Source organism: Rissa tridactyla, chromosome 1, assembly GCF_028500815.1.
Source record: "Rissa tridactyla isolate bRisTri1 chromosome 1, bRisTri1.patW.cur.20221130, whole genome shotgun sequence".
In the NCBI taxonomy this organism is placed as follows: domain Eukaryota; kingdom Metazoa; phylum Chordata; class Aves; order Charadriiformes; family Laridae; genus Rissa; species Rissa tridactyla.
This window is the reverse complement of record NC_071466.1, coordinates 217264020-217283592: the sequence shown is the minus strand read 5'-3', so window position 1 is coordinate 217283592 and position 19573 is coordinate 217264020. Positions and strand designations below refer to the sequence as shown.

The window sequence follows — 19573 nt, the reverse complement described above, 5'->3', positions numbered from 1 at the left end:
GCAGACCATCCTCCTAGAGGGTACATCCCAAGCCCAAACTCCTGTAAACATCACAAGGGAGGCCCCAGATCCCTTGGGTCTGTGATGCTTTTTTTCAAGAGAGCACAGGGTTGGAGCAACGCCAAGCACAAATCCAGGCTGGGCACAGAATGGCTGGAGAGCAGCCCTGAGGAGAAGGACTTGGGGGTGTTGGTGGACGAGAAGCTCAACACAACACGCCCTGGCAGCCCAGAAACCCCCCGCAGCCTGGGCTGCATCCCCAGCAGCGTGGGCAGCAGGGCGAGGGGGGGATTCTGCCCCTCTGCTCCGCTCGGGGAGACCCCCCTGCAGTGCTGCCTCCAGCGCTGGGGCCTCAGCACAGGAGAGACACGGAGCTGTTGGAGCGGGGCCAGAGGAGGCCCCGGAGATGCTGGGAGGGCTGGAGCCCCTCTGCTGTGGGGACAGGCTGAGAGAGCTGGGGGGGTTCAGCCTGGAGAAGAGAAGGCGCCGGGGAGACCTTCCAGCCTCTTCCAGTCCCTAAAGGGGCTCCAGGAAAGCTGGGGAGGGACTCTTGACCAGAGAGGGGACATAGGATGAGGGGGAAGGGTTTTAAACTGAAAGAGGGAGATTGGGATGAGATATTAGGAAGAAATTTTTCACTCTGAGGATGGTGAGCCCAGGTTGCCCAGAGAAGCTGTGGCTGCCCCATCCCTGGAGGGGTTCAAGGCCAGGTTGGACGGGGCTTGGAGCAACCTGGGCTGGTGGGAGGTGTCCCTGCCCAGGGCAGGGGGGTTGGAACGAGATGATCTTTAAGGTCCCTTCCCACCCAAACCACTCCACGATTCTATTATTCTATCTGCAGGCAAAGCCCACAAGGTACCCAAGGATTCCTGGGTGTCATTGCCATCGTTTCATAGAATCATAGAATTTTTTTCCAGGTTTTGGTTTTTAGCCATAGCTCATCTAAGCTCCGAGGACACACGCTCCAACCATCCTAAGTCTCCAGCCCCCAGTTAAGGAGCCTGGAACGCTGGGATCTCCAGCTTGGAGACAAAGAGCCTGGAAACTCTCGCAGTGAGCAAAAGAAATGGACAATCCTGGCAGTTTTGCCCCTGTCATTAGCTGCTTTTAGCAGCAGAGAAGCTGCCAAGGCTGTCACATTCCCTGAAGAGCTGGAAATCATCAAAAGAAGTGCTTCATTTTTTGGACTTAACATAGTTCTTTGCAATGTGTTAATGGGATTTCACACTTGTGGTATTTAAAGAAAAAAAAAAATACATTTGGGTCTGATTCAGATCAAAATTTTATTAAAAGCAAAATGAAATATCTGCAGCATGAAAAACCCACTTTTTGATCAATATGGCTTCTATCGATCACAGAGGCCTTTGACAGATGCTTAGCTGGGCTCTCCACACAACTTTAGAAAAGACACTTCACCCCTGACTGATACATAGCCACATTAACAGCAGAAAATATTAATTGCTTCAGCTGCAAGAATGCAAAAGCACACTTTAGGGCACAGGGATAAGGAGTAACAGGGCAACAACACACTCTAATAGGGACAAAATAATACTGGAGGTGCTACAGACACTACATTAAACCCTACAGAAAGTCCTGGAGAGCCCACACGTTGGGGCTGGATCCTTGGCGCGGTTGTGCTGTTTTAATGCATGTTTTTATCATGACTTGACGTGATGTCTTCATCCTGACAACCAAGCCAAAGTACCCAGTCATGCAGGCAAGTTAATAACTCCATCATTGCAGTCGGTGCAGCTGCAGCACTTCTGGGTGCAGTTTGTCCCCACGCCGATGGCCCCAATCACCCAAATCCTCTGCCTCCAGCACTGTGCTGCCCTTCTCTTCCACCTTGATGTGTGCCAGAAATACCATCTCGTCCATCGCTCTGAATGGGTTATTTTTTTTCCTTCATCCCCCCCCTCCCCCCGTGAGGCCCTGGGCGGCTGCTGGTGCTGTCAGACCCACGCAGCCCCCAAGCTACCCCTTTTGTGCACTTTTTCCTCCCTTCTCCCCTTCCCGGACCCTCCTTGTACCCCCCCATCTCCTCCCAGGCACACAGTTGCTTTTCAGACCCAGTTTTGCTGCCTCTGTATCCAGTGTTTCTGCCACCAGTCATGGTGGCATTGACCATGGGGGCTTGTCTGCAGCCCTGAGAGCATGGGAAGACCTCCCAGGAGGCTCCTCCGCAGGCCTCAGGCAAGCTCGATTTCACACCTAGGCGATAATTTCATTATCTAAAATCAAACCGGCAATCTGTGGCCGTTCCTCAACAGCAAAGCAGCTTTCGAGCCGCCCCCCGCCTCTCTTTTCTCCTCACGCCGCCCCAGCGCCGCGCCCCGCGCCGCCATTACTGCCCGCCCGCCCCCGCGGAACTACAACTCCCATCATGCTCCGCGGGGCGGCACGGCCTGAGGGAGCCGGCGGGGAGGTGTCGCGGGGGCGGCTGGGAGTTGTAGTCTCAGCGCTGGAGCTGCAGCGGTGTCGGCGAAGGAGCGGCGGGCGGGGAGCGAACTACCGGCGGCCGGGAGGAAGCGGGGGCGGCGGGGGCCGGGGCCGGGAGCGGGGCAGGAGCCCGGGAGCGGGATGCGGTGGCGGCCCGGGAGGCCGCCTCGCTGCTTGGTGGCGATACAATGCACCCGGCCGTGGCGGTAGGACTGGTGTTCGGCGGCTGCTGCAGCAACGTGGTGTTCCTGGAGCTGCTGGCCAGGTGCGGGGCCGGGGAGAGGCTTTGGGGGCAGAAGGAGGGGTTGGGGACTCGGGTGGGATCGGGGTGAGGGTCCGCGGGGTGTCCCCCACCGGCGTCAGGATTTATGAGGGGAGGGAGCGGCGGCGGCGGCGCCCAGGGGGTCTCCAAGAGATTTGGGGGGTGTGTGTGAGAGGATTTGGGGGGGTGGGGGGACACCCGGGGCTGGCCCCAGCCTGGGGCTGGCCCTGAGGGGGATCTGTGGCCCCACCGGGCTGGCCGGCCCCCCTCACAGCTTGGGGGCAGCCCCAGGCCTTGGGGACCCTCCTCAAGCTGTCAAGAGGAGCCCGGGTGTGGATTGCCAGGCCCCAGGCTTGTGTCGCTGTCTGATGGGTTTTGTGAGGTTTTCTGGGGTCTGTCCCCCTCAGCTTGGGCCCAGTCTGGTCCTGTCATGGTCGGCTTCGGTATCCAGCCCAGGCATTGAGGATCTCCCATCCCTGCTGACACAGGGACCACCACATCAGTTGGGCCCTAAAGCATCCCCTGCTCTCCGATCGCAGTGTCTCATACGAGTAACAGCTGAAATCACAAGGAGAAGACATGCAGGAGCTGGCTAGGGGTCCCCGGGGACAGCAGGCAGGGCCGAGGGAACATCGTCCATCTGGAAATGTGATCTTCGGCAGCGTCACGCGGCCTCAAAGCCAGCACGGTGAGGAAGAGGAGTCCTTTGTGGCTCTGTGAGCGGAGGCGAATTGCCAGGTTGCAGAGAGAGGAGGGCTGATGCTTGGGGTATGTCTGAGCGCTGTGTCACCTTCCTCACCCTGATGGAGGAAGGCCAGCGTGGCTTGGAAAAGGTAATGGTCTGTTGGTTTTGTTTCCACGGCTGTTCGGCAAGCCGTGAAGGCAAAAGTGCTAGGCCTGGCTGGAAAAAAGTAATGGTTGAACTGGTTCTGTGTCTACAATCATAGTAAGTCAGTGTGGAGCTGCATCCCCTGACCATTCAGTACTATATCCACTTCAATTATTCAAAAATAGTAGTTAAAACCTGTTCTTACTTCCTCTCTACCCATCATCATCCCAGACTGTTAGAGGATAAAGGGAGTGCAAAAGAGAACCTGACTCAAAGCCAGCAGTGGGGATATTTGCTTCAAAGTGGGAGGCCAGAATGCAGGTACCTTAACCCAAGGTTGCGCAATCACTCAGCAATCGCTGGATAAATCAAGAAGCAGTTCCTGGAGGAAGAGACTTCACGTGGAGAGTTGTCTTTCCTCTTGGGGATTGCTCTAACCTCTGCCTTTCCTGCCTGGCTCGTGCTGCAACATCAGTGAGGGAGGAGGAATGGGCCGCCCTTCGAGGTGAAGAAAGCTTTGGATCTGTCTTCTTGCACTTGCTTGTAAGATGATGGCAAGACACACTAGGCTTGTGTGTCCTCCAGCCAGACTTTAAAACAAAAGTGAGTCATTTGGCCTACTCAAATGGTCTATTAAGTGTCTAAAGCTCAGAAGGGATTTTGTACAGCACATGCTAGAAGTCCAATTGCAGATATCTAAGAAAAGCTGATTTTTACACACAAGCTGCTCTTAAGGATTACTTCTCATCCACTTTAGAAATTCCCCTGTTCCTGACAGCTCAGTTCCTCTGCCCCTCGCTTGCCCTGTTCACCTTTGATCCCTAAATTGGGGTAACACTTGTTATTTCTTTGGATCTTGGTGTTGTCTAGAGGGAAAAAAAATCCCTCTTGAAGATGAATCTTCCCACAATAAGCAAAGTCCTGGAGCAGGGTCACATGAAAGGCAGTAACCAGACTGACAGTCTAGTGAGGAATAACAAAGGTGATTGGAAGAAATTTGCTCAGGATTTACAAGGAAAGAATAAAGGAATGAGAACTGTTTAGTCTACAGATGCCTGAGGACAGCCAAAAGACTTTAAGCATGTGGAGAATGGCTGTAGAGAAGAGGAGATAATTTTTTCTGCTGGGCTCTGGAGGCAGAACAAGAAACAGGGGGCTTAAATCGCTGTGAAAGGTATGTAAAGCAGGCCAAGAACCTAGGTTTGCTCCCTCTCAGTGTAGTGAAGCAGATTCATAAGAGAAAGCAGGAAGACTCCTCGTTGGAGGTTTTCAAGAGCAAGTTAAACAAGCCCCTGTCTGAATAACAGAAGGAGGCCTGGACAGGGCAAGAAATGCCATCCCGTTCATCCCATTTTCCCTGTCTGGAGCAACCCAACCTGTTCTGCTAATGTCCTTTACTAGTTGTCCCGGGGGGGGGTGTCTGTCTTTGAGCCACGATGCCAAAGCTCTTGTGTGGCATGTACATACAGGCCTGGTTAGAAAGCCCATGTTCTACTCTTCGCCTTCTGAAGCTGTGTCCTTGTGAGGTGCCTTCTCTGTAAAAACGGTTGAAGCTCTGCGTGGTAAATCTCATCAGGGTTTCTTCCATTTTTGGTGCAAATGGGGGTGTCTATTCTTCAGCATGGGCCGTTGAAGGAATTCTCTGTGAAATGTGGAGTCTTCTGCAGTGATGGACAGAAATCTGTCTTGGAAAAGTGATTTGGATGTGCTGAACTCGGCGTGAGTGAGTACTCTGCACCAACATGCCCCAAACTCGTGCAGAAATTGGGCTGGTCTGTTTGTGCTCCGCTGATGTGGCCGAGAGCCCCACTCCGGCTGTTTCATCCCACCATCTGCTGGGGCTGGTAGACACTAACAGCCCAGGCAATTCTGACCTAGGAGCCAGGGTGACAATTGCATCGGAGTGTTTCTACATTGCTTCTGGAGGACTTTCTATCAGTTGGCTGCAGCTAAAGCAGATCTTTGGTTGATATATCCAGACTTCTTGTCACTTCCTTTAGGTCTATCAGTGTGTTAGGGTGGGGAGTCAAAGACATGGGCAGATATCGCCTGGGGTTTTTTTTTGTTTGTCTTCTTACTGTCAGTCAAACCGTTTGTCAACACTTTACTGATAATGTGAGGTCATATGCACAGCAAGTGACTGAATGCAAGGATCTGTGAACTGGGAGTACTGGAAGTAAACAAAGTTTAGCGCATGGAAACAGTCTTGGTTTATTCCAAGTTTTCACTTGCCTACAGAGATAAGGTTTACAATTGTGGAGCCTGGCCTCTGTCTGCTGTTCAGTGTCTCTTTTTTCTTCCCCCAAGTAACTTTTGAACCTCTTAACCTCATTACACAACAGGGGTTGAAGCCTCATGGACAGTTAAGCTTTGAAAAATATGAAAATTGGCAGATGAGTAGAGGGACGGGGCTCAGGCTAGTGCCTGCCCCGTGGAAAATGCAGGGAGAAGGTGGCCTTCTCAGGTGCTGTTTGGTGGCAACCACATGCCAACTCGGCATTAACCAGAGCTCTGCTGCTTTTTCTGAGATGTCTGGGGTGTGATATAGGAGATTTTGGAGGAGACCAGACTTTCAGCTCGGCTATCCAGTTATTCCTGTTCTCCAGTGCATCTCTCAGCTTGCATTCTGCAAAACTCTGTCTAGGCCCAGCGTCTGACTACTTGTGACAGCACGCTGGGTGAGCAAGCTGCATGCTTGTGCAGCAGGGTGGGGATTGGGACTCAGCGTCGCGCAGCTTCTCCGTGAAGTCCTCAACCTCAGTTTCTGTCTTGCATTGGAGAAGGGGGAAGTGCTCGCTCAAATTCCTCTGTCTCCCAGCAAGCTTTGTGATTATCTGACATGTCAGGGCCTCCTCTGAGCCTGCGGCTGACTGCGTGCCTCCCAGGAAATCCTCCCTTGCTCCCTGTAAGCTTCTTAGGAAGGAGGCAGGGTCTGCAGCAGGCATGTTTCTCGGAATGGGTGAGCAGCATGCAGGGAGTGTTTGTTGAATGTCAGGCTGTTACGGGCTGTAGCCCTTGCGTGCAATTCCTCTCCCCTCAGAATAAGCACACAAGGTTGATTTGCTCAAAGGTGGTGTCATTTCCGCCACAAAGTTAGTAATAACTGTAGTGCTTGAGTCTCTCTGGGAGGACAAAGATGCTCAGCTAAGAGGGTCTCTTTTGAGGTCAGACACTCTTTTTGGCTCCCCATACCCTGTCGAGTTTGAAAACTTCAGTGCAAAGCATGTGTCCTGTCAGCCAGCTCCCTGGCTTGCCTGTCTGTCATGTGGCATTTAATGTCACAACCTTTTGGGGCTCCCATGATGAGCTCTTGTAGGTTCCTTCTTGAACCTGCAGCCAACCTCTTGGCATCCAGCAAATGCAGGAGGGCAGAGAGCTAAAGCTTGCTGGAGAAATTCAAAGTAGTTTCGAGCTTGTGTTCACGTGTTCTGGGGAGGGGGTACAAGCAGAACCATGGGCTTTGCTCTGCAAACACGGACCTGACCTCGGCCCTTCCCTCATGCAGTGGAATTAATGGCTGTCGGAAATCCTGCTGCCTTCCTCCTGGGTGGACTCATCGTTTCACTTGGCCTCTAACAAACACAGTAGCTTGTAGGTAGAGAGCGAGCCCTTTCAAAACCACTTCCCCATGAGAAAGAGGGAGATACAGCTTCAGTAGGGTTATGTCAGTGCTTGATGTTGCTGATTCAGATTCTGTGTCCTGGCGGGATGTTATGTGGACCTGTGAGATGTGACCAATTTCCTCTTTCACTTCCTCACCCAATTCACCACGTCCCCCATTGCGGGGGTGGCTGCCCGCTTCCGCTTTGGAAGTGGTTGAGGAAGGGATTGCTGCTCATCGATCTACAAGTCCAGATGAGTAAATACCTGCAGGGAAGTGTTTAACAAAGGCAACTCGGACAGATAAAGTGGAAAAGCCCCTCCAGATTGATGCTCACTCTGGGATTATAAACTATTAGCCTCTTTTTGTTGGAGCCCAATGTGGTGTTTGTTCTCTGTGGCATTGCTCTTACACTAATCTTTCTTCTCCATGCCTGCAGGCAGTTTCCAGGATGTGGGAACATAGTGACATTCTCCCAGTTCCTGTTTATTGCGGTGGAAGGCTTTATATTCGAAACCAACTTTGGGAGGAAGAAGCCGGCCATACCAATAAGGTACAGTCGATCTGAATGCTTTTGCTAGGCACAAATTGACTGGCTATCTATTATCTCAAGAAGTGTTTAATAAAATGGCTTATCCGTTTATCCTGTCTAAATCCCATTCATTCTGCAGCATTTGCGAAGCCTCATTGAGAACCTGTCATGCCCGATAAAATATGAACTGCTCGTTTATCGAGAATTCTTAGTAGGAAATTGCCATCAGATACTTTCCTGTCCAAGAAACAGGGCAGTATTTTGCACAGTTAAGAGTCTGGTGTGTTTGAAGAGCTCGTGGTCTCTCTGGGGCTTGGTGCAGTGGGCGCGGGAGGCAGAGTTTTACTGGAAAGCCAGGCAAATTGACTCTTGCATTTCTCCGTCAGGGCTGATCTTGTCCTGGCAATAGCCTGGCCTGTTCATGCTCTCTTCTCTGGCACTCGGTGGCTGAAGTGAAGTGAGGAGGTTTTGTGGGGTTTCTTGGCAGACTGCCTAGCCTGGGCAAAATAGAGCTCTGTGCTGAGTGCTTGGGGCAGAGATCCTCATGACAGAAAGTTGAGGGCAAGTTTAGTGCCGTTCATGGCTGCATCACAGCGAGGAATTTCATTTTGTGGAGGCTGTCTAGCTTAGGTGTAGAACCATGGATTTGAATGGCTTCTCCTTCCACTCATGGAAGCGATGCCTGCTGGCAGAAATTGAATCCCCTCAAATCAAGCCTTATCTTACGATGCTGTCCTTAGGAAAGAGGGACCTGGAGGAACTCCATGCTAAAAGATCCCAGCTGGGCTCTCCTCAGTTCCCCTTTGCTTCTGGGATTAGCACAAGCTGAGCCAGTGTATGTCAGCTGCTTCCCATTCTAAGGACCTCTCTGCTACATCCAAACTGGATTGATCTCCTTATTAGTCCTTGTCCACAGTCCCAAGAGCTGAGTGGGCTCCTGCTCAGCTCCAGACCTTTCTTTGTGCTGCTTAATCTGTTCCCAAGGGGCGTCTCAGCATCCTGGCGAGGTACGTGCACAGCCGTCAGCCGGTTTTTGTGTTTCAGGTACTATTTCATCATGGTGGCCATGTTCTTCACTGTCAGTGTCGTCAACAACTATGCCCTGAACTTAAATATCGCCATGCCGTTGCACATGATCTTCAGATCAGTGAGTACCATCATATCATCCTTTTCCTCCTCGCTGTCCCTGCCGCATGTGTTCTGCCACCCTCTCTTTCACTGAAGGCAACAAACCCCTGTGCAAATACTAAACTCCAACTAACTTGTGGGGAGAGCAGCCTTGCTCTGAAGGCTCAGCTCTAGTTCTCGCTTTCACAGTGTTGACCATTAAATGTCAACTTAATGTCCCTGAACAGATTATGAAGCTGAGACTCAAATGGGCTTCATATTTCCAAGGGTGATGGGGAAGTAATGATGACAAAACCAAGCTCAGACTCTGGCTGTCAGCCCTGGATGGTCTGAATTGCTGGCCAAAGGGACCCATCTTTCCCTTTGACCACGCAGCCGTACCAAGGGGTTCATGTCCCAGTGTAAGTCTCTTGGTTAAATACCCCAGGTCAGAGAGCATGAATTTGGCCTAATTCCACCTGCACTGTTACTGCATAGGTTTTTGCTTTGGAAAATGCGATTAAAATGCATCTTCACGTAAGTGTAGGTGACTGTCAGACTAAAACATCTGTTAAAACCAAAGAAAATGGTGTCCCAGCTGTTGGGAATAACAAAACCTGCTGGGCAGATCTGTTGAGTGGGGGCTGTTCTCCTGCAACACGTCATGGGATTGAGATACCTGAAGTCAGGAGAGGTTAAAAAGAAGAAAACCAGACAACACTCTAGGAGCCCTGTCCCACATTAACACTGAGGGATGGTTCTTGTATTGCAGCCCTGCAGTCAATCTATGGAGCCATACTCCTGTTCCCAATTAAAAACACAGAGATTTGGCTGCGTTTGGTCTGTAGCACACATCGAGGGACACAAGTGGGCCAAAAAAGGGGGAGGCCAACTGGCCAGAAGATCCTAGCAGCCTGTTTGCCCCAACATCCTTGTTCCCACGACACCCAGCTCAACTTCTCCCCTCCTCCTCCCTGAAGTGAGACTCTCCTCACCCTGTCAGTCTGCCTGACCCCGTGCTGGCATTTCTGTTGGTGTTTTGATGTTTGTAGTATTGAGTTTGCAGTGTTTCTCTGGGGTGAGCATCCCAGTCCAGGGAGTGTTGTCATGCTGACCTTCTGTTTTGTTTTTCTCCTCCTCTCTCTTCTTTCCCAGGGCTCTCTCATAGCAAGCATGGCTCTAGGTATCATAATTTTGAAGAAAAGGTAAATCACAAGCCTCTTTGTTATATCATCAGAGAATGCTTTGCTGTTGACTTACTCCTGACTGGTGTTTAGTGCGCTCCCCTTTCCTGTTAAACGTTCTTGTTTTACTGATGGGGAAACTGGGGCACAGAGGTGTGCCTGGACTAGAGGCTGGAATAGGTCCCTCTTCTGCATTTCCACCACCCCTCACTCCTTCGTTTAAGGCAAGCATGGACCGAAGAGAGAGCTTTTACACAAGGCTGCAGCCCTCTATGTTAGCTCTTTACTTTTCTCTGACTTGTGTGAGGCCAGTACCGCTCCTGATGGATGGATGTACTGGGTCTGGCTGGGATGGAGTTAACTTTCTTCATAGCAGCCCATATGGTGTTGTGTTTTGGATTTGTGGCTCCGTGTTGATAGCACACTGATGTTTTGGCTATTGCTGAACAACGCTTACGCAGTGTCAAGGCTTTCTCTTTATCCCATTCTGCCTGCCTCCCCAGCAAGTAGGTGGACAAGAAATTGGGAGGGGATGCAGCCGGGACAGCTGACGCGAGATGGCCAAAGGGGTGTCCTATCTCATACAATGTCGCACGCTGCAATAGAAACCAGGGTAGAGGAAGAATGGGGCTGGGGGGGATTTGGCTTCCTCGGTGGCCACGCTTCTGGGAAGTGCTGAGGGATTGCTTTTGCATTGGTTTTGTTGTTGTTCTTTTTCCCCCCCTCTCCTATTAAACTCTGACTCGATCCACGAGTTTTCGCGCTCTTGCTCTTCTAGTTCTCTCCTCCATCCCACAAGGTGGGAGGAATGAGCGAGTGGCTGTGAGGGTGCTTGGCTGCTGGCTGGGGTCAAGCCACCACAGTGGGAAAGGACAGGAGGGTCCTGCCAGCTGCTTGGGATCTGGCTGTGGGACATTATGGGCACATCCCCTGCCGCCCCATGCAGAGATCCGCGCTGGCTTTGATCTGAGAGGTATCCTTTGCCCCGGGCAAGGAGATCTTAGTCCAAATGCTTCTTTTTTGTCACAGTTGGAGTAAGTTTACCTTCCCTCCCAGCAATGTCCAGCGTTAGGTAATGGGTACGTGCCCATTACCCCAAGTTCACACCAGTGTAGTGGAGCAAGATGCAAGGCAAGGGAGCAGTAGATGAACAACGCGAGTCTGGGCTGGATCACTGACATCTTTCTTCTTCCCCGTGCAGATACAGCGTATATAAATACACGTCCATAGCCCTGGTGTCGCTGGGGATCTTTACCTGCACTTTCATGTCTGCAAAGCAAGTGGTAAGGATTGGAAAGGGCCTGAGGTCACAGCTGTGAACCTTATCGACAGGAGGAGCTGCTGTCAGCACCTTCATCAGTCATTCCCTTTGCCTGACTATTAATGGGGAGACAAGTAGATCTGCTCACCCAAAGCTCTTGTTCCTGGCCTGATTTTCCCGTGGTTTGGAGGGCAGGGATGCGCACGCATGCATGTGACTTAACTTCATTACAGATCCCTTTTATCCTGTGTTGTTCAGGTTGCTTTTTGCTGAGAATGTACCATTATTGTTTTGCCACAGAGATAACAGCTAGAAGCTGTTTTCTCTTGCCCTTACTGCAATGTGTTGCAGTTAGGAGCAAGTGAATCCTAAACAAAACCCAGCCATCTTAAATCTTTGCTCTTTTTATCCCAGAAGAAATTGTCGGCTTTCAGGCTAGATTTTTCCAGCCCTGTTGTCATCCAGTGTGACTTTCTGTGGCCCTTGAAATAAAGTGCATGTATTTGGAGAACAGGAGGGAATGAAGAAAATCCATGTGTAACACCACTTTGGGCTTTTCCTGTGTCAGCACCCACAGCCTGATCTTGTCAGCTTGAAGACAGAAAAATGCCATGAAGTGGTGGTGAAGTGAAAATTGGTTGCACTTAATCCAGCTCTGAGAGACTGGAAATGAAACAGGGCTGTCAAACCTCCAAGTCGCCCATCATTTAATAGCTTTTTATACTCTCCGAATGTCCGAGGAAGCTCTGCGCTCTGTATTAATCCAGATAAACTCTCAGCAGGCGTGGGGTTTTTGGTATAGAACAGACAGTTGTGGTAAAGGTGAGTAATCTAATTTGCCCTAAACCACAGTGTCGGAGAGTTGAGCCAAATCATGCTATCTAGAGTTTTACGCTCGGCTCACAGCACCTACAGGCCCTGGTTTCCTCAATGTCTTGACCCCAAGCTGGAGCCCTGGTTTTAGTACCTGACTGGGGCTTGGCCAGAGCCCTTGTTCTTTCCTGCCCGCTCACCTCTGAGATGGGGACGGAGGAGCCTGCCACTGGGCTGTCCGTGGCAGCTTTCTCAGCGGCACTGATTATTTTTGTGCTCAAAGAGTTCCGTCTCTGGCCAAGCCAGGGCATTTCTTTCAGAAAAGATACCTTTTAATCAGATGTTTACACTTTTTTGCTGGCATCTGGTGCATTCGCTGAAGCAGAGTGGAGAGCAAAGTGTGGTGTAGTTGCTACCACCTCCATTTAGCCAGGGAAGCAACTGGAGAATGGGGGACCTTGGGCAGTGTTTGCTTGATGGGCTTGCTTGGAGCACAACGCACAAACCAAGAGTGAGCTACAGGCAGGTCTGAATGAGCTGCAGGGACGTGGTGGCTGACGGTGACTGTGTTGTGTCTCCCTCCACCAGGCATCTGACTCCAGCTTAAATGAAGACGACGGACCCCAAGTTTTCTTGTGGTGGCTGCTAGGTATGTGAGTGCCACATCTCCGGCCCACCTTGCTGGGATACTGGCGAGACTCGGCCCTCTGATGTCCTTGGCCATGTGGGTCGTGCAATGCAGGCTGTGGTGGGAGTCGCCGCACTGAGGTTAAGTTGTGCTGAGCACCTGGTGGATGTTGATTTGTAAAAAACGGGGCTTTGTGGCCCTCATTAGCAGCTTTGTGCAAGGAGATACTCTTCATTTGGCCAACAAGTCAAGTACGGGACCTAAAGAGTTTCTACAAGGTGGTGGCTTAGTGACATAATGAGGCTATAGTCATGCAGGTTTGCAGATATCTTCTTGGTTTCTCTCTGCAAAAGCAGCTCTACCTGCTAAATCTGATGCTGTGAGCTACGCTGCAGAGAGGGAGAGGGGCTGTAGCTGGTTCAAGTGTTCGTTCAGCACAGTATTTCACGGAGGAGTCTCTATAGGCTGGCACTTGAGTCTATTTTTATACCTCCAACATAGATTTATGGGTGGCTTTTCAGGGAAACTGGGATTGATGTGTTGTCAGTAGTGGCACGCAACCGTATCCCTGGTATCCCACCAACTCTGCTTGCCAGGGCTGAGTCTCTTTTTAAAGAGATGATCTTTTCAGAAGTCCCTTGGCATCTCAGCCTTTGTAATAAGATACCCGTGTCCCCAAGGCCAGTATCAATTTTTTATCTGGACGGTTTGGCTTTTTTCGCGGAAAGCTAAATTGCAGGAGTCGTCATGCTGATTGACTTGAGCTATGCCGTGCCTGAGCAGCGTTGCAAGGCTGTACTTTTGTTCCAGGTATTGCTGCACTCACCTTCGCCCTCCTCATGTCTGCCAGGATGGGGATTTTCCAGGAGATGCTGTACAAGCAGTTTGGGAAGCACTCCAAAGAAGCCCTTTTTTACAATGTAAGTCTTTTCTTTTGCTTTTCCTGGGCAGGTAGAGCTCCTAAGAGAGTCCCTTCCCCTCCCACCCTGTACTCGGCACAAATCCCAAGGATCACACGCTGCGAGGCTGGAGCAGTGCCTGCATCCAGATGTGTGAGGCCCTGGATGAGAAGTGGGATAGGTTCACATAATCTGTTAAATCTGTTAACTTCATGTTTTTACTTTTCTCCCCAGCATGCGTTACCACTCCCTGGCTTTCTCCTCCTGGCCCCAAACATCTACCACCATGCAGTCCTCTTCAGCCAGACCGGTAAGTGTTGCACAGACGGATCTTTGCTCTTGTACCTTTCTGTCCTCTGGAAAATGCCACAGGAAGCTTTCAGTCCAACAGTTGTGTAAAATTCACCAGGTTTTTCAGTGCCAGCAAGCTTCCCGTATCCCTGATTTTGTGAAATTGCAGGCATCTTTGCTGAAAAGGTTGGCTGGTTCTCTAATCCCCTCTGGGTAAGGGGATTGTTTGCAGGGGTAGATCACTTTAACCTGTTCATTAATATCATTGTGAAATATTTGTGGCCATAGGAGGAGGGGCAATGGTTTTAAACTAGAGCAGGGCAGGGTTAGATTAGACATTAGGAAGAAGTTCTTTACACTGAGGGTGGTGAGACACTGGCCCAGGTTGCCCAGAGAGGTGGTGGAGGCCCCATCCCTGGAGACATTCAAGGCCAGGCTTGATGAGGCTCTGAGCAACCTGATCTAGTTGAAGATGTCCCTGCTCGCTGCAGGGGGGTTGGACGAGATGGCCTTTAGAGGTCCCTTCCAACCCAACACAGTCTATGACTCTATGATTTCTAGCATGGTACACCTATCTCAAGGAAAGCATGAGGTGACCCCTGGGGAAAGCGACGTGGTCGTTCAAAAATGGGAGTAATGGGGTCAAATCCTCAACCACAGGTGTAAACACAGACCCGTTGGCTTTTGTTTTGCTGGTGCTGCTCAGGCTTTCCCGTGCTAACGCTGTCTGCCTCTCAGAGCCTCACAGTTGATTCATCCAGTTTTAACAGCATGGCAGCCCTGACACAAGAAAGCAAGACGGAGCTTTCCTTTTAATGTCTTTTTTTCCTTAGCCTACTTCTTCCTCCATCTTCCTTTCTTCCCTACGGAAGTTCAAGCAGAAACGTCTGCCAGCTCTCTTGTATTTGTCATTTATCACAGTAAGAACAAGGTAACTCTCCATTTGGAGCAAAATCAAAATGTGCCCACACCTCAGTCTGCCCGATGCAGCAACGGCCTCCTGAAGCTGCAGTGTGTCCCGGACCACGGTCAATCCAGGCCAGGAGAGAGACACCTCTCCTTGCATCTTCTTTAAGCAGGAGCAGCGCAGTGACCTTGCTCCATCCTTTTCCCCACAGAGCCGTTCCAGATCCCAGTGATCGGGCTGACCCTGCCAATCATGTGGTTCTACCTCCTCATGAACGTCGTCACTCAGTATCCTTTCAGAGCTCAGCTTGAGACACGCCGCGGAGATGGCAGCGGGGCGGGAGAGGAGGAATGGGGTTGGGGGTGCCGAGTCCTTGGGGCCCTCCCTGCATTTGGGAGCTGATTTTCATGTAACTCTTGGAAAACATAGGGTGAAATTTAACCTGGGACTTTAAGCTATTTTTCCCGGGTGGCTGAACCACCTGGCCACCACCTCTTGGAAAATATGGAGTGGAATTTAACCTGGGGCTTGTGTTATTTCCAGGGTGGCTGAAATCTGCCGCCACCTCCCCAGGGACAGACTGGCTGGGATAAAATTATGGTGGTTCTTCTCCCAGCTCTAGGGAGACGGGACAGATCAGGAGCCATTTGTGTGCCATATCGGTGTGTGGATTCTTCCAGGCAGGGAGGACAGCTCTGAAAGATGAAGCCGAGATGCCCTCGAAAAAGCGACCCTTCAGTCCAAGGCCCTTTTACCATTTTCCTCTCACTGTTGAGAGAGTGCGGTGCTCTATTGCTGCTCACGCTCCTCCACGAAACCCCCTTGTTTCATCCACCTTTCCCACGTCTGCTCAGGGGAAAAGGGGACTTCTGCTGGGTGTAAACGGAGAAGTCTGATTTTCCCTTCCCTTGGCTCCCTGGCAGGGACGGTAAACGCTGCGTGCCGTTAACCTTTTGCCAACGCATCAGCCCCAGGGTCGTTTTGCTGCCCCAGCGCAAGCCTGGGGGCAGTCTGGGAGATTTGGGGTGTCCCTGGGGTTTGTAGTGAAGCTCTTCATAGCAGTAGAAATGCTGGTGTGAGGGGAAGGGAATTTTATCCCCTCTCTAACCAGACTGTGGCTATCAGGTGCCCAGTCCTTTTCATTCCTGAAGGCCCGCCCAGGTGTCCTTCCTCTTCAGCCCCGATGGCCCCTTACCTCCGCCCACCCAGATACGTCTGCATCCGCGGCGTCTTCATCCTCACCACGGAGTGCACCTCCCTCACCGTCACGCTGGTGGTGACGCTGCGCAAGTTCGTCAGCCTCATCTTCTCCATCCTCTACTTTCGCAACCCCTTCACGGCCTGGCACTGGCTGGGCACCACCTTCGTCTTCGTGGGGACTCTCATGTACACGGAGGTGTGGAACAGCCTCGGGCCCTTCCTGGCCCGCTGGAGGAAGAGGCCAAAGGAGGAGTAACAGCCGGGGACTCTCTGCAGGGACCTTTTTATTGTTTTATAGAGCAGAGCAGCAGGGAATCCCCCAGAGGGGGTTGTTTTTATAACACGGGGGAGGTGCTGGCTGTGCCAAGCTCCTGGGAAATGTGAAGCCTCCGCTGGGAACCTACCTGACATGGATTATGGAGAGATGATGCGGTTATTTTTGCAAGGTTGCATTTTTTTTGTGCAGCCCCTTTTGCTTCCAACCTCCCCCCCTGTTTTTTGGTTGTTTTGTTTTTTGTTTGAATAACCCTTTTTAAGTAACGGAAAAGCTGACCCACTTCTCTGTTAGGAGCCCAACCTTGTTGTGGTGCTGTTGTCCACTCCTCCCGGCTTTAAGGAGCTGGACCCCGAGCCTGTTTGGTGCCATCCTTTAATGTCCAGGTGGCCGTAACGGTTGGCTGACACCCGGGGAACTGCTGTTTGTGCAGCAGGTTGTTAGTTACACTGGAAATGCCCGGCCTGGCTGTTAACCTGAGTCCCTGTTGTGTGATCCTACCACCTGCGCTGGGAAGACATTGAACATGCCAGTAGCTACCACCTTCAGCTTTCCAGTCTGCCCAGTAGACCTTCCACTGGGGGAATGGCTCAGGGGGCTGATCCTCAAGCCACCGAGCCCCCGTCACTAGTAGCAAGACCTAGTTGGGAGCCTGAGGAAACCAAAAAGGGGTGATGCTAAGGGGACAGAAAGTGCCAGTGTGTCACCTTCGCAGCCTTCTCAGGGAGACGGTGAAGTGCTGCTGGGACTTTGCTGCATCCCCAGATGTTGTCCTGATGCTTCACCAGCCGGAGGGTATCATGGGTTCCACCTGCTTTGGTTAGATCCTCAGTGCAGGTCACTTTTCAGTCGCTTCCTACTTTTTCCCTCATTACGAGCGTGTTCCGTGGGCTTCGTTACCAGCAGTCAGCTGCAACGAGCTGTGCTGAGCCCCCAACGCGCCCCCCGGATCCGGCCCAACGTCAGGGTTCAAATGATGCCAAGAAACTTAAGAAGGGCCAGTACAGCTGAGCTTACTTCTGCTGCTGGGGGGAACTGGTTTTACTGTCCCTTCACCCAGTTCTTCTTCCACCCCTTGGGCATCAGCTTCGCTCGTGGCGTTTCTGGGCATCAGCTTCACCCATGGTGTTTCTGGGCATCAGCATCCACCTGGTGTCCCTTAGTGTCACCCCTCAGCTGGGGCAGGAGTGACCTTCAAGAGCTTTGGGTGTGTGTCCCCATGCATGCCGGCAATGTGCGTCCCAGCAAGGTGAGGAGCAGCAGCTGCAGGTCTTGTAGGAGCTGCTGGGCGGTGGGCAGAGCAGGGGTTAGCGCCCGGCCTGGTCTGGGTCTCGGAACAGCGGGGAGCACTGGTTTGTGCTCCCTCAATTTTCTTGGAGCGCCTTGTCCTCATCATCTATGATGATTCTATGATCTAAGAATCATCGTGACGCTGTCCCTCCTCAGCTGTGGTAATTAGGGCATCCAGCAACGTTGACCTGATTCACACCAAGCTTGGCCAAGTAAGGACTATACTCCGTTATTCCTCCGCCCACGTTAAACCTGCGCTTGTGGTGGGTTAATCCCGACTGGGGTTAAGCAGGACACGGCTGCCCACTCGCTGTCCCCCGCAGTGAGGAACAGGAAAAGCAAACCCAAGAAAACTTGTGAGTAGAGAGAAAAGACCATTTAATAAGCAAAAGAAAGAGGAAAGGGGGGGAAAAACCCCCCAAGTGATGCAATGGTGACCCCTCACCACCTCCCACCGTTAGACGTACGCGTGCGCAGCCAGTCCCCGAGCAACGGCCACCTTCCCAAAAAAACCCTCTCCGTTTTTATTGCTGATTTTTATCCGTGTCAGTTATCCCGGCTGTGCCCCTTCCCAGCTTCTTGCCCACCCGTGGCCTCATCACTGGTGGGAGGCAGAGTGGGAAGCTGTGGAAGCGCTGGAATGCCGGGTGTGTCTTTAATACTGTTTTAGCCACGAATCCAAAGCTGCTGTGGAAAAGGTGAACTCCATCCCAACCAGACCTGACGGGACCCGCAGCTCCCTCCCTCCTGAGAACCTGAAGGGTTTTCCCTACTGGTTTGGATTTTTCCTGAGCCTGATAAACCTCTTGTATTTGGAGTGTCAGATGTGGGATGTTTCCAAGGATTTTGTAGATGGGGAGTTTCCCACCAGCTGCCCCAGCACAGGTCAGCTCTCGCTTCCAGCTCTTTGCACGGGCTCCAGGAAGGACCCAGAGAAAGGCAAAACCTTTATCCCTCATCTTGATCTTCAAAGCTATTTACAGGGAGCTTCAGCTGAGACCGCGAGGGAGAGGAAGGCAACACAAAGTCAGCGTGAGAGCACCGGGGCCAGGGAGTAACTGCTGGGGTTCATCAAAGCTTTTGTGTCGCCGAAATTGCACGTTGTCTCCGGTTTCCATGCGATGCCGGGAGGTTGGGGGAGATTTGGGTTTCTCTTCTTTTGACCGCGTGCTGTACTTGGTCTTCACTCAAACCGGGTGTCAACGATGGGTTATTCTTTGTTGTCGTCGGGGGTATTTTTTTTTTTTTTTATTTTATTTTACAGCGTGATCTGTGTGTTTCTGAATATTTATAATTGTTACAGGGTGGCAGAAGTGGCAGCGATTCCCTTCCTGCTGTAGGAGAGCTTGCCCCGTTGGGAGCTGGAGGAAAGGTCCATGCAGAAGGGCCCCGTTAGCCAAAAAAACTGGTATTCGAGTCCAGGGCTCCCCCCCTCCCCGAATGGGGCTACTTTGTTTGGTTTTAATGTTTGCTATAGCGATAATAGCACATATTTTTTTAGCAGAGGCTGGAAAAGTGGGCGAGCCAGAATCCTTTTTGATCAGTGTTCCGGATTTGTAGAGCTTTTGGGTTGGCTGGTTAGGTTTAGGGTGGTATTTTTGTTGTTTGTTTGTTTGTTTTTTTAAACAAAATAAATATATATCCTCTTCAAAGTATGTTGGTCGTGGTTCTCCTTTCATGCTTTGCTGCTGGTTAATTGGTGATTGGACAATTAATGGGGTTCTGAAATCGACACACAACATCTCCTGCCTTTAAAGTGAATGTGCCTTTATCGCGCTGTACGGCTCCCTGGAGGGAGGGTGTAGTGAGGGGGGGGTTGGTCTCTTCTCCCAAGGAACAGGCGGTACGACAGGAGGAAACGGCCTCAAGTTGCGCCAGAGTATTGGGAATTGGGAGGATTTGGGAGAAATTTCTTCACCAAAAGGGTTGTCAAACATTGAAACAGGCTGCCCAGGGAAGTGCTGGAGTCACCATCCCTGGAGGTATCTAAAAGACCTGTAGGTGTGGTGCTGAGGGACGTGGTTTAGAATCATAGAATCATGTGTTGGATTGGAAG

At 51.4% G+C, this 19573-nt stretch overlaps 1 protein-coding gene and 1 long non-coding RNA gene across 2 annotated transcripts; one reads left to right on the top strand and one right to left on the bottom strand.

Moving 5' to 3' along the window:
- Window positions 1-1264: 1264 nt before the first annotated feature.
- Window positions 1265-2361, bottom strand: LOC128904897 (uncharacterized). The gene is made up of 2 exons (XR_008464671.1): window positions 2244-2361; window positions 1265-1845 (listed from the first exon to the last, which is right to left on the bottom strand). It is a non-coding gene; the product is annotated as an uncharacterized LOC128904897 (long non-coding RNA).
- A 174-nt stretch (window positions 2362-2535) lies between these two features.
- Window positions 2536-19172, top strand: SLC35B4 (solute carrier family 35 member B4). Its single transcript, XM_054189805.1, has 10 exons — window positions 2536-2704; window positions 7571-7684; window positions 8708-8810; window positions 9926-9975; window positions 11156-11237; window positions 12617-12677; window positions 13467-13576; window positions 13790-13865; window positions 14965-15040; window positions 15963-19172. The coding sequence occupies exons 1-10, from the start codon at window positions 2628-2630 to the stop codon at window positions 16207-16209; spliced, it is 996 nt and encodes a 331-aa protein (XP_054045780.1). The 5' UTR covers window positions 2536-2627; the 3' UTR covers window positions 16210-19172.
- Window positions 19173-19573: the final 401 nt, after the last annotated feature.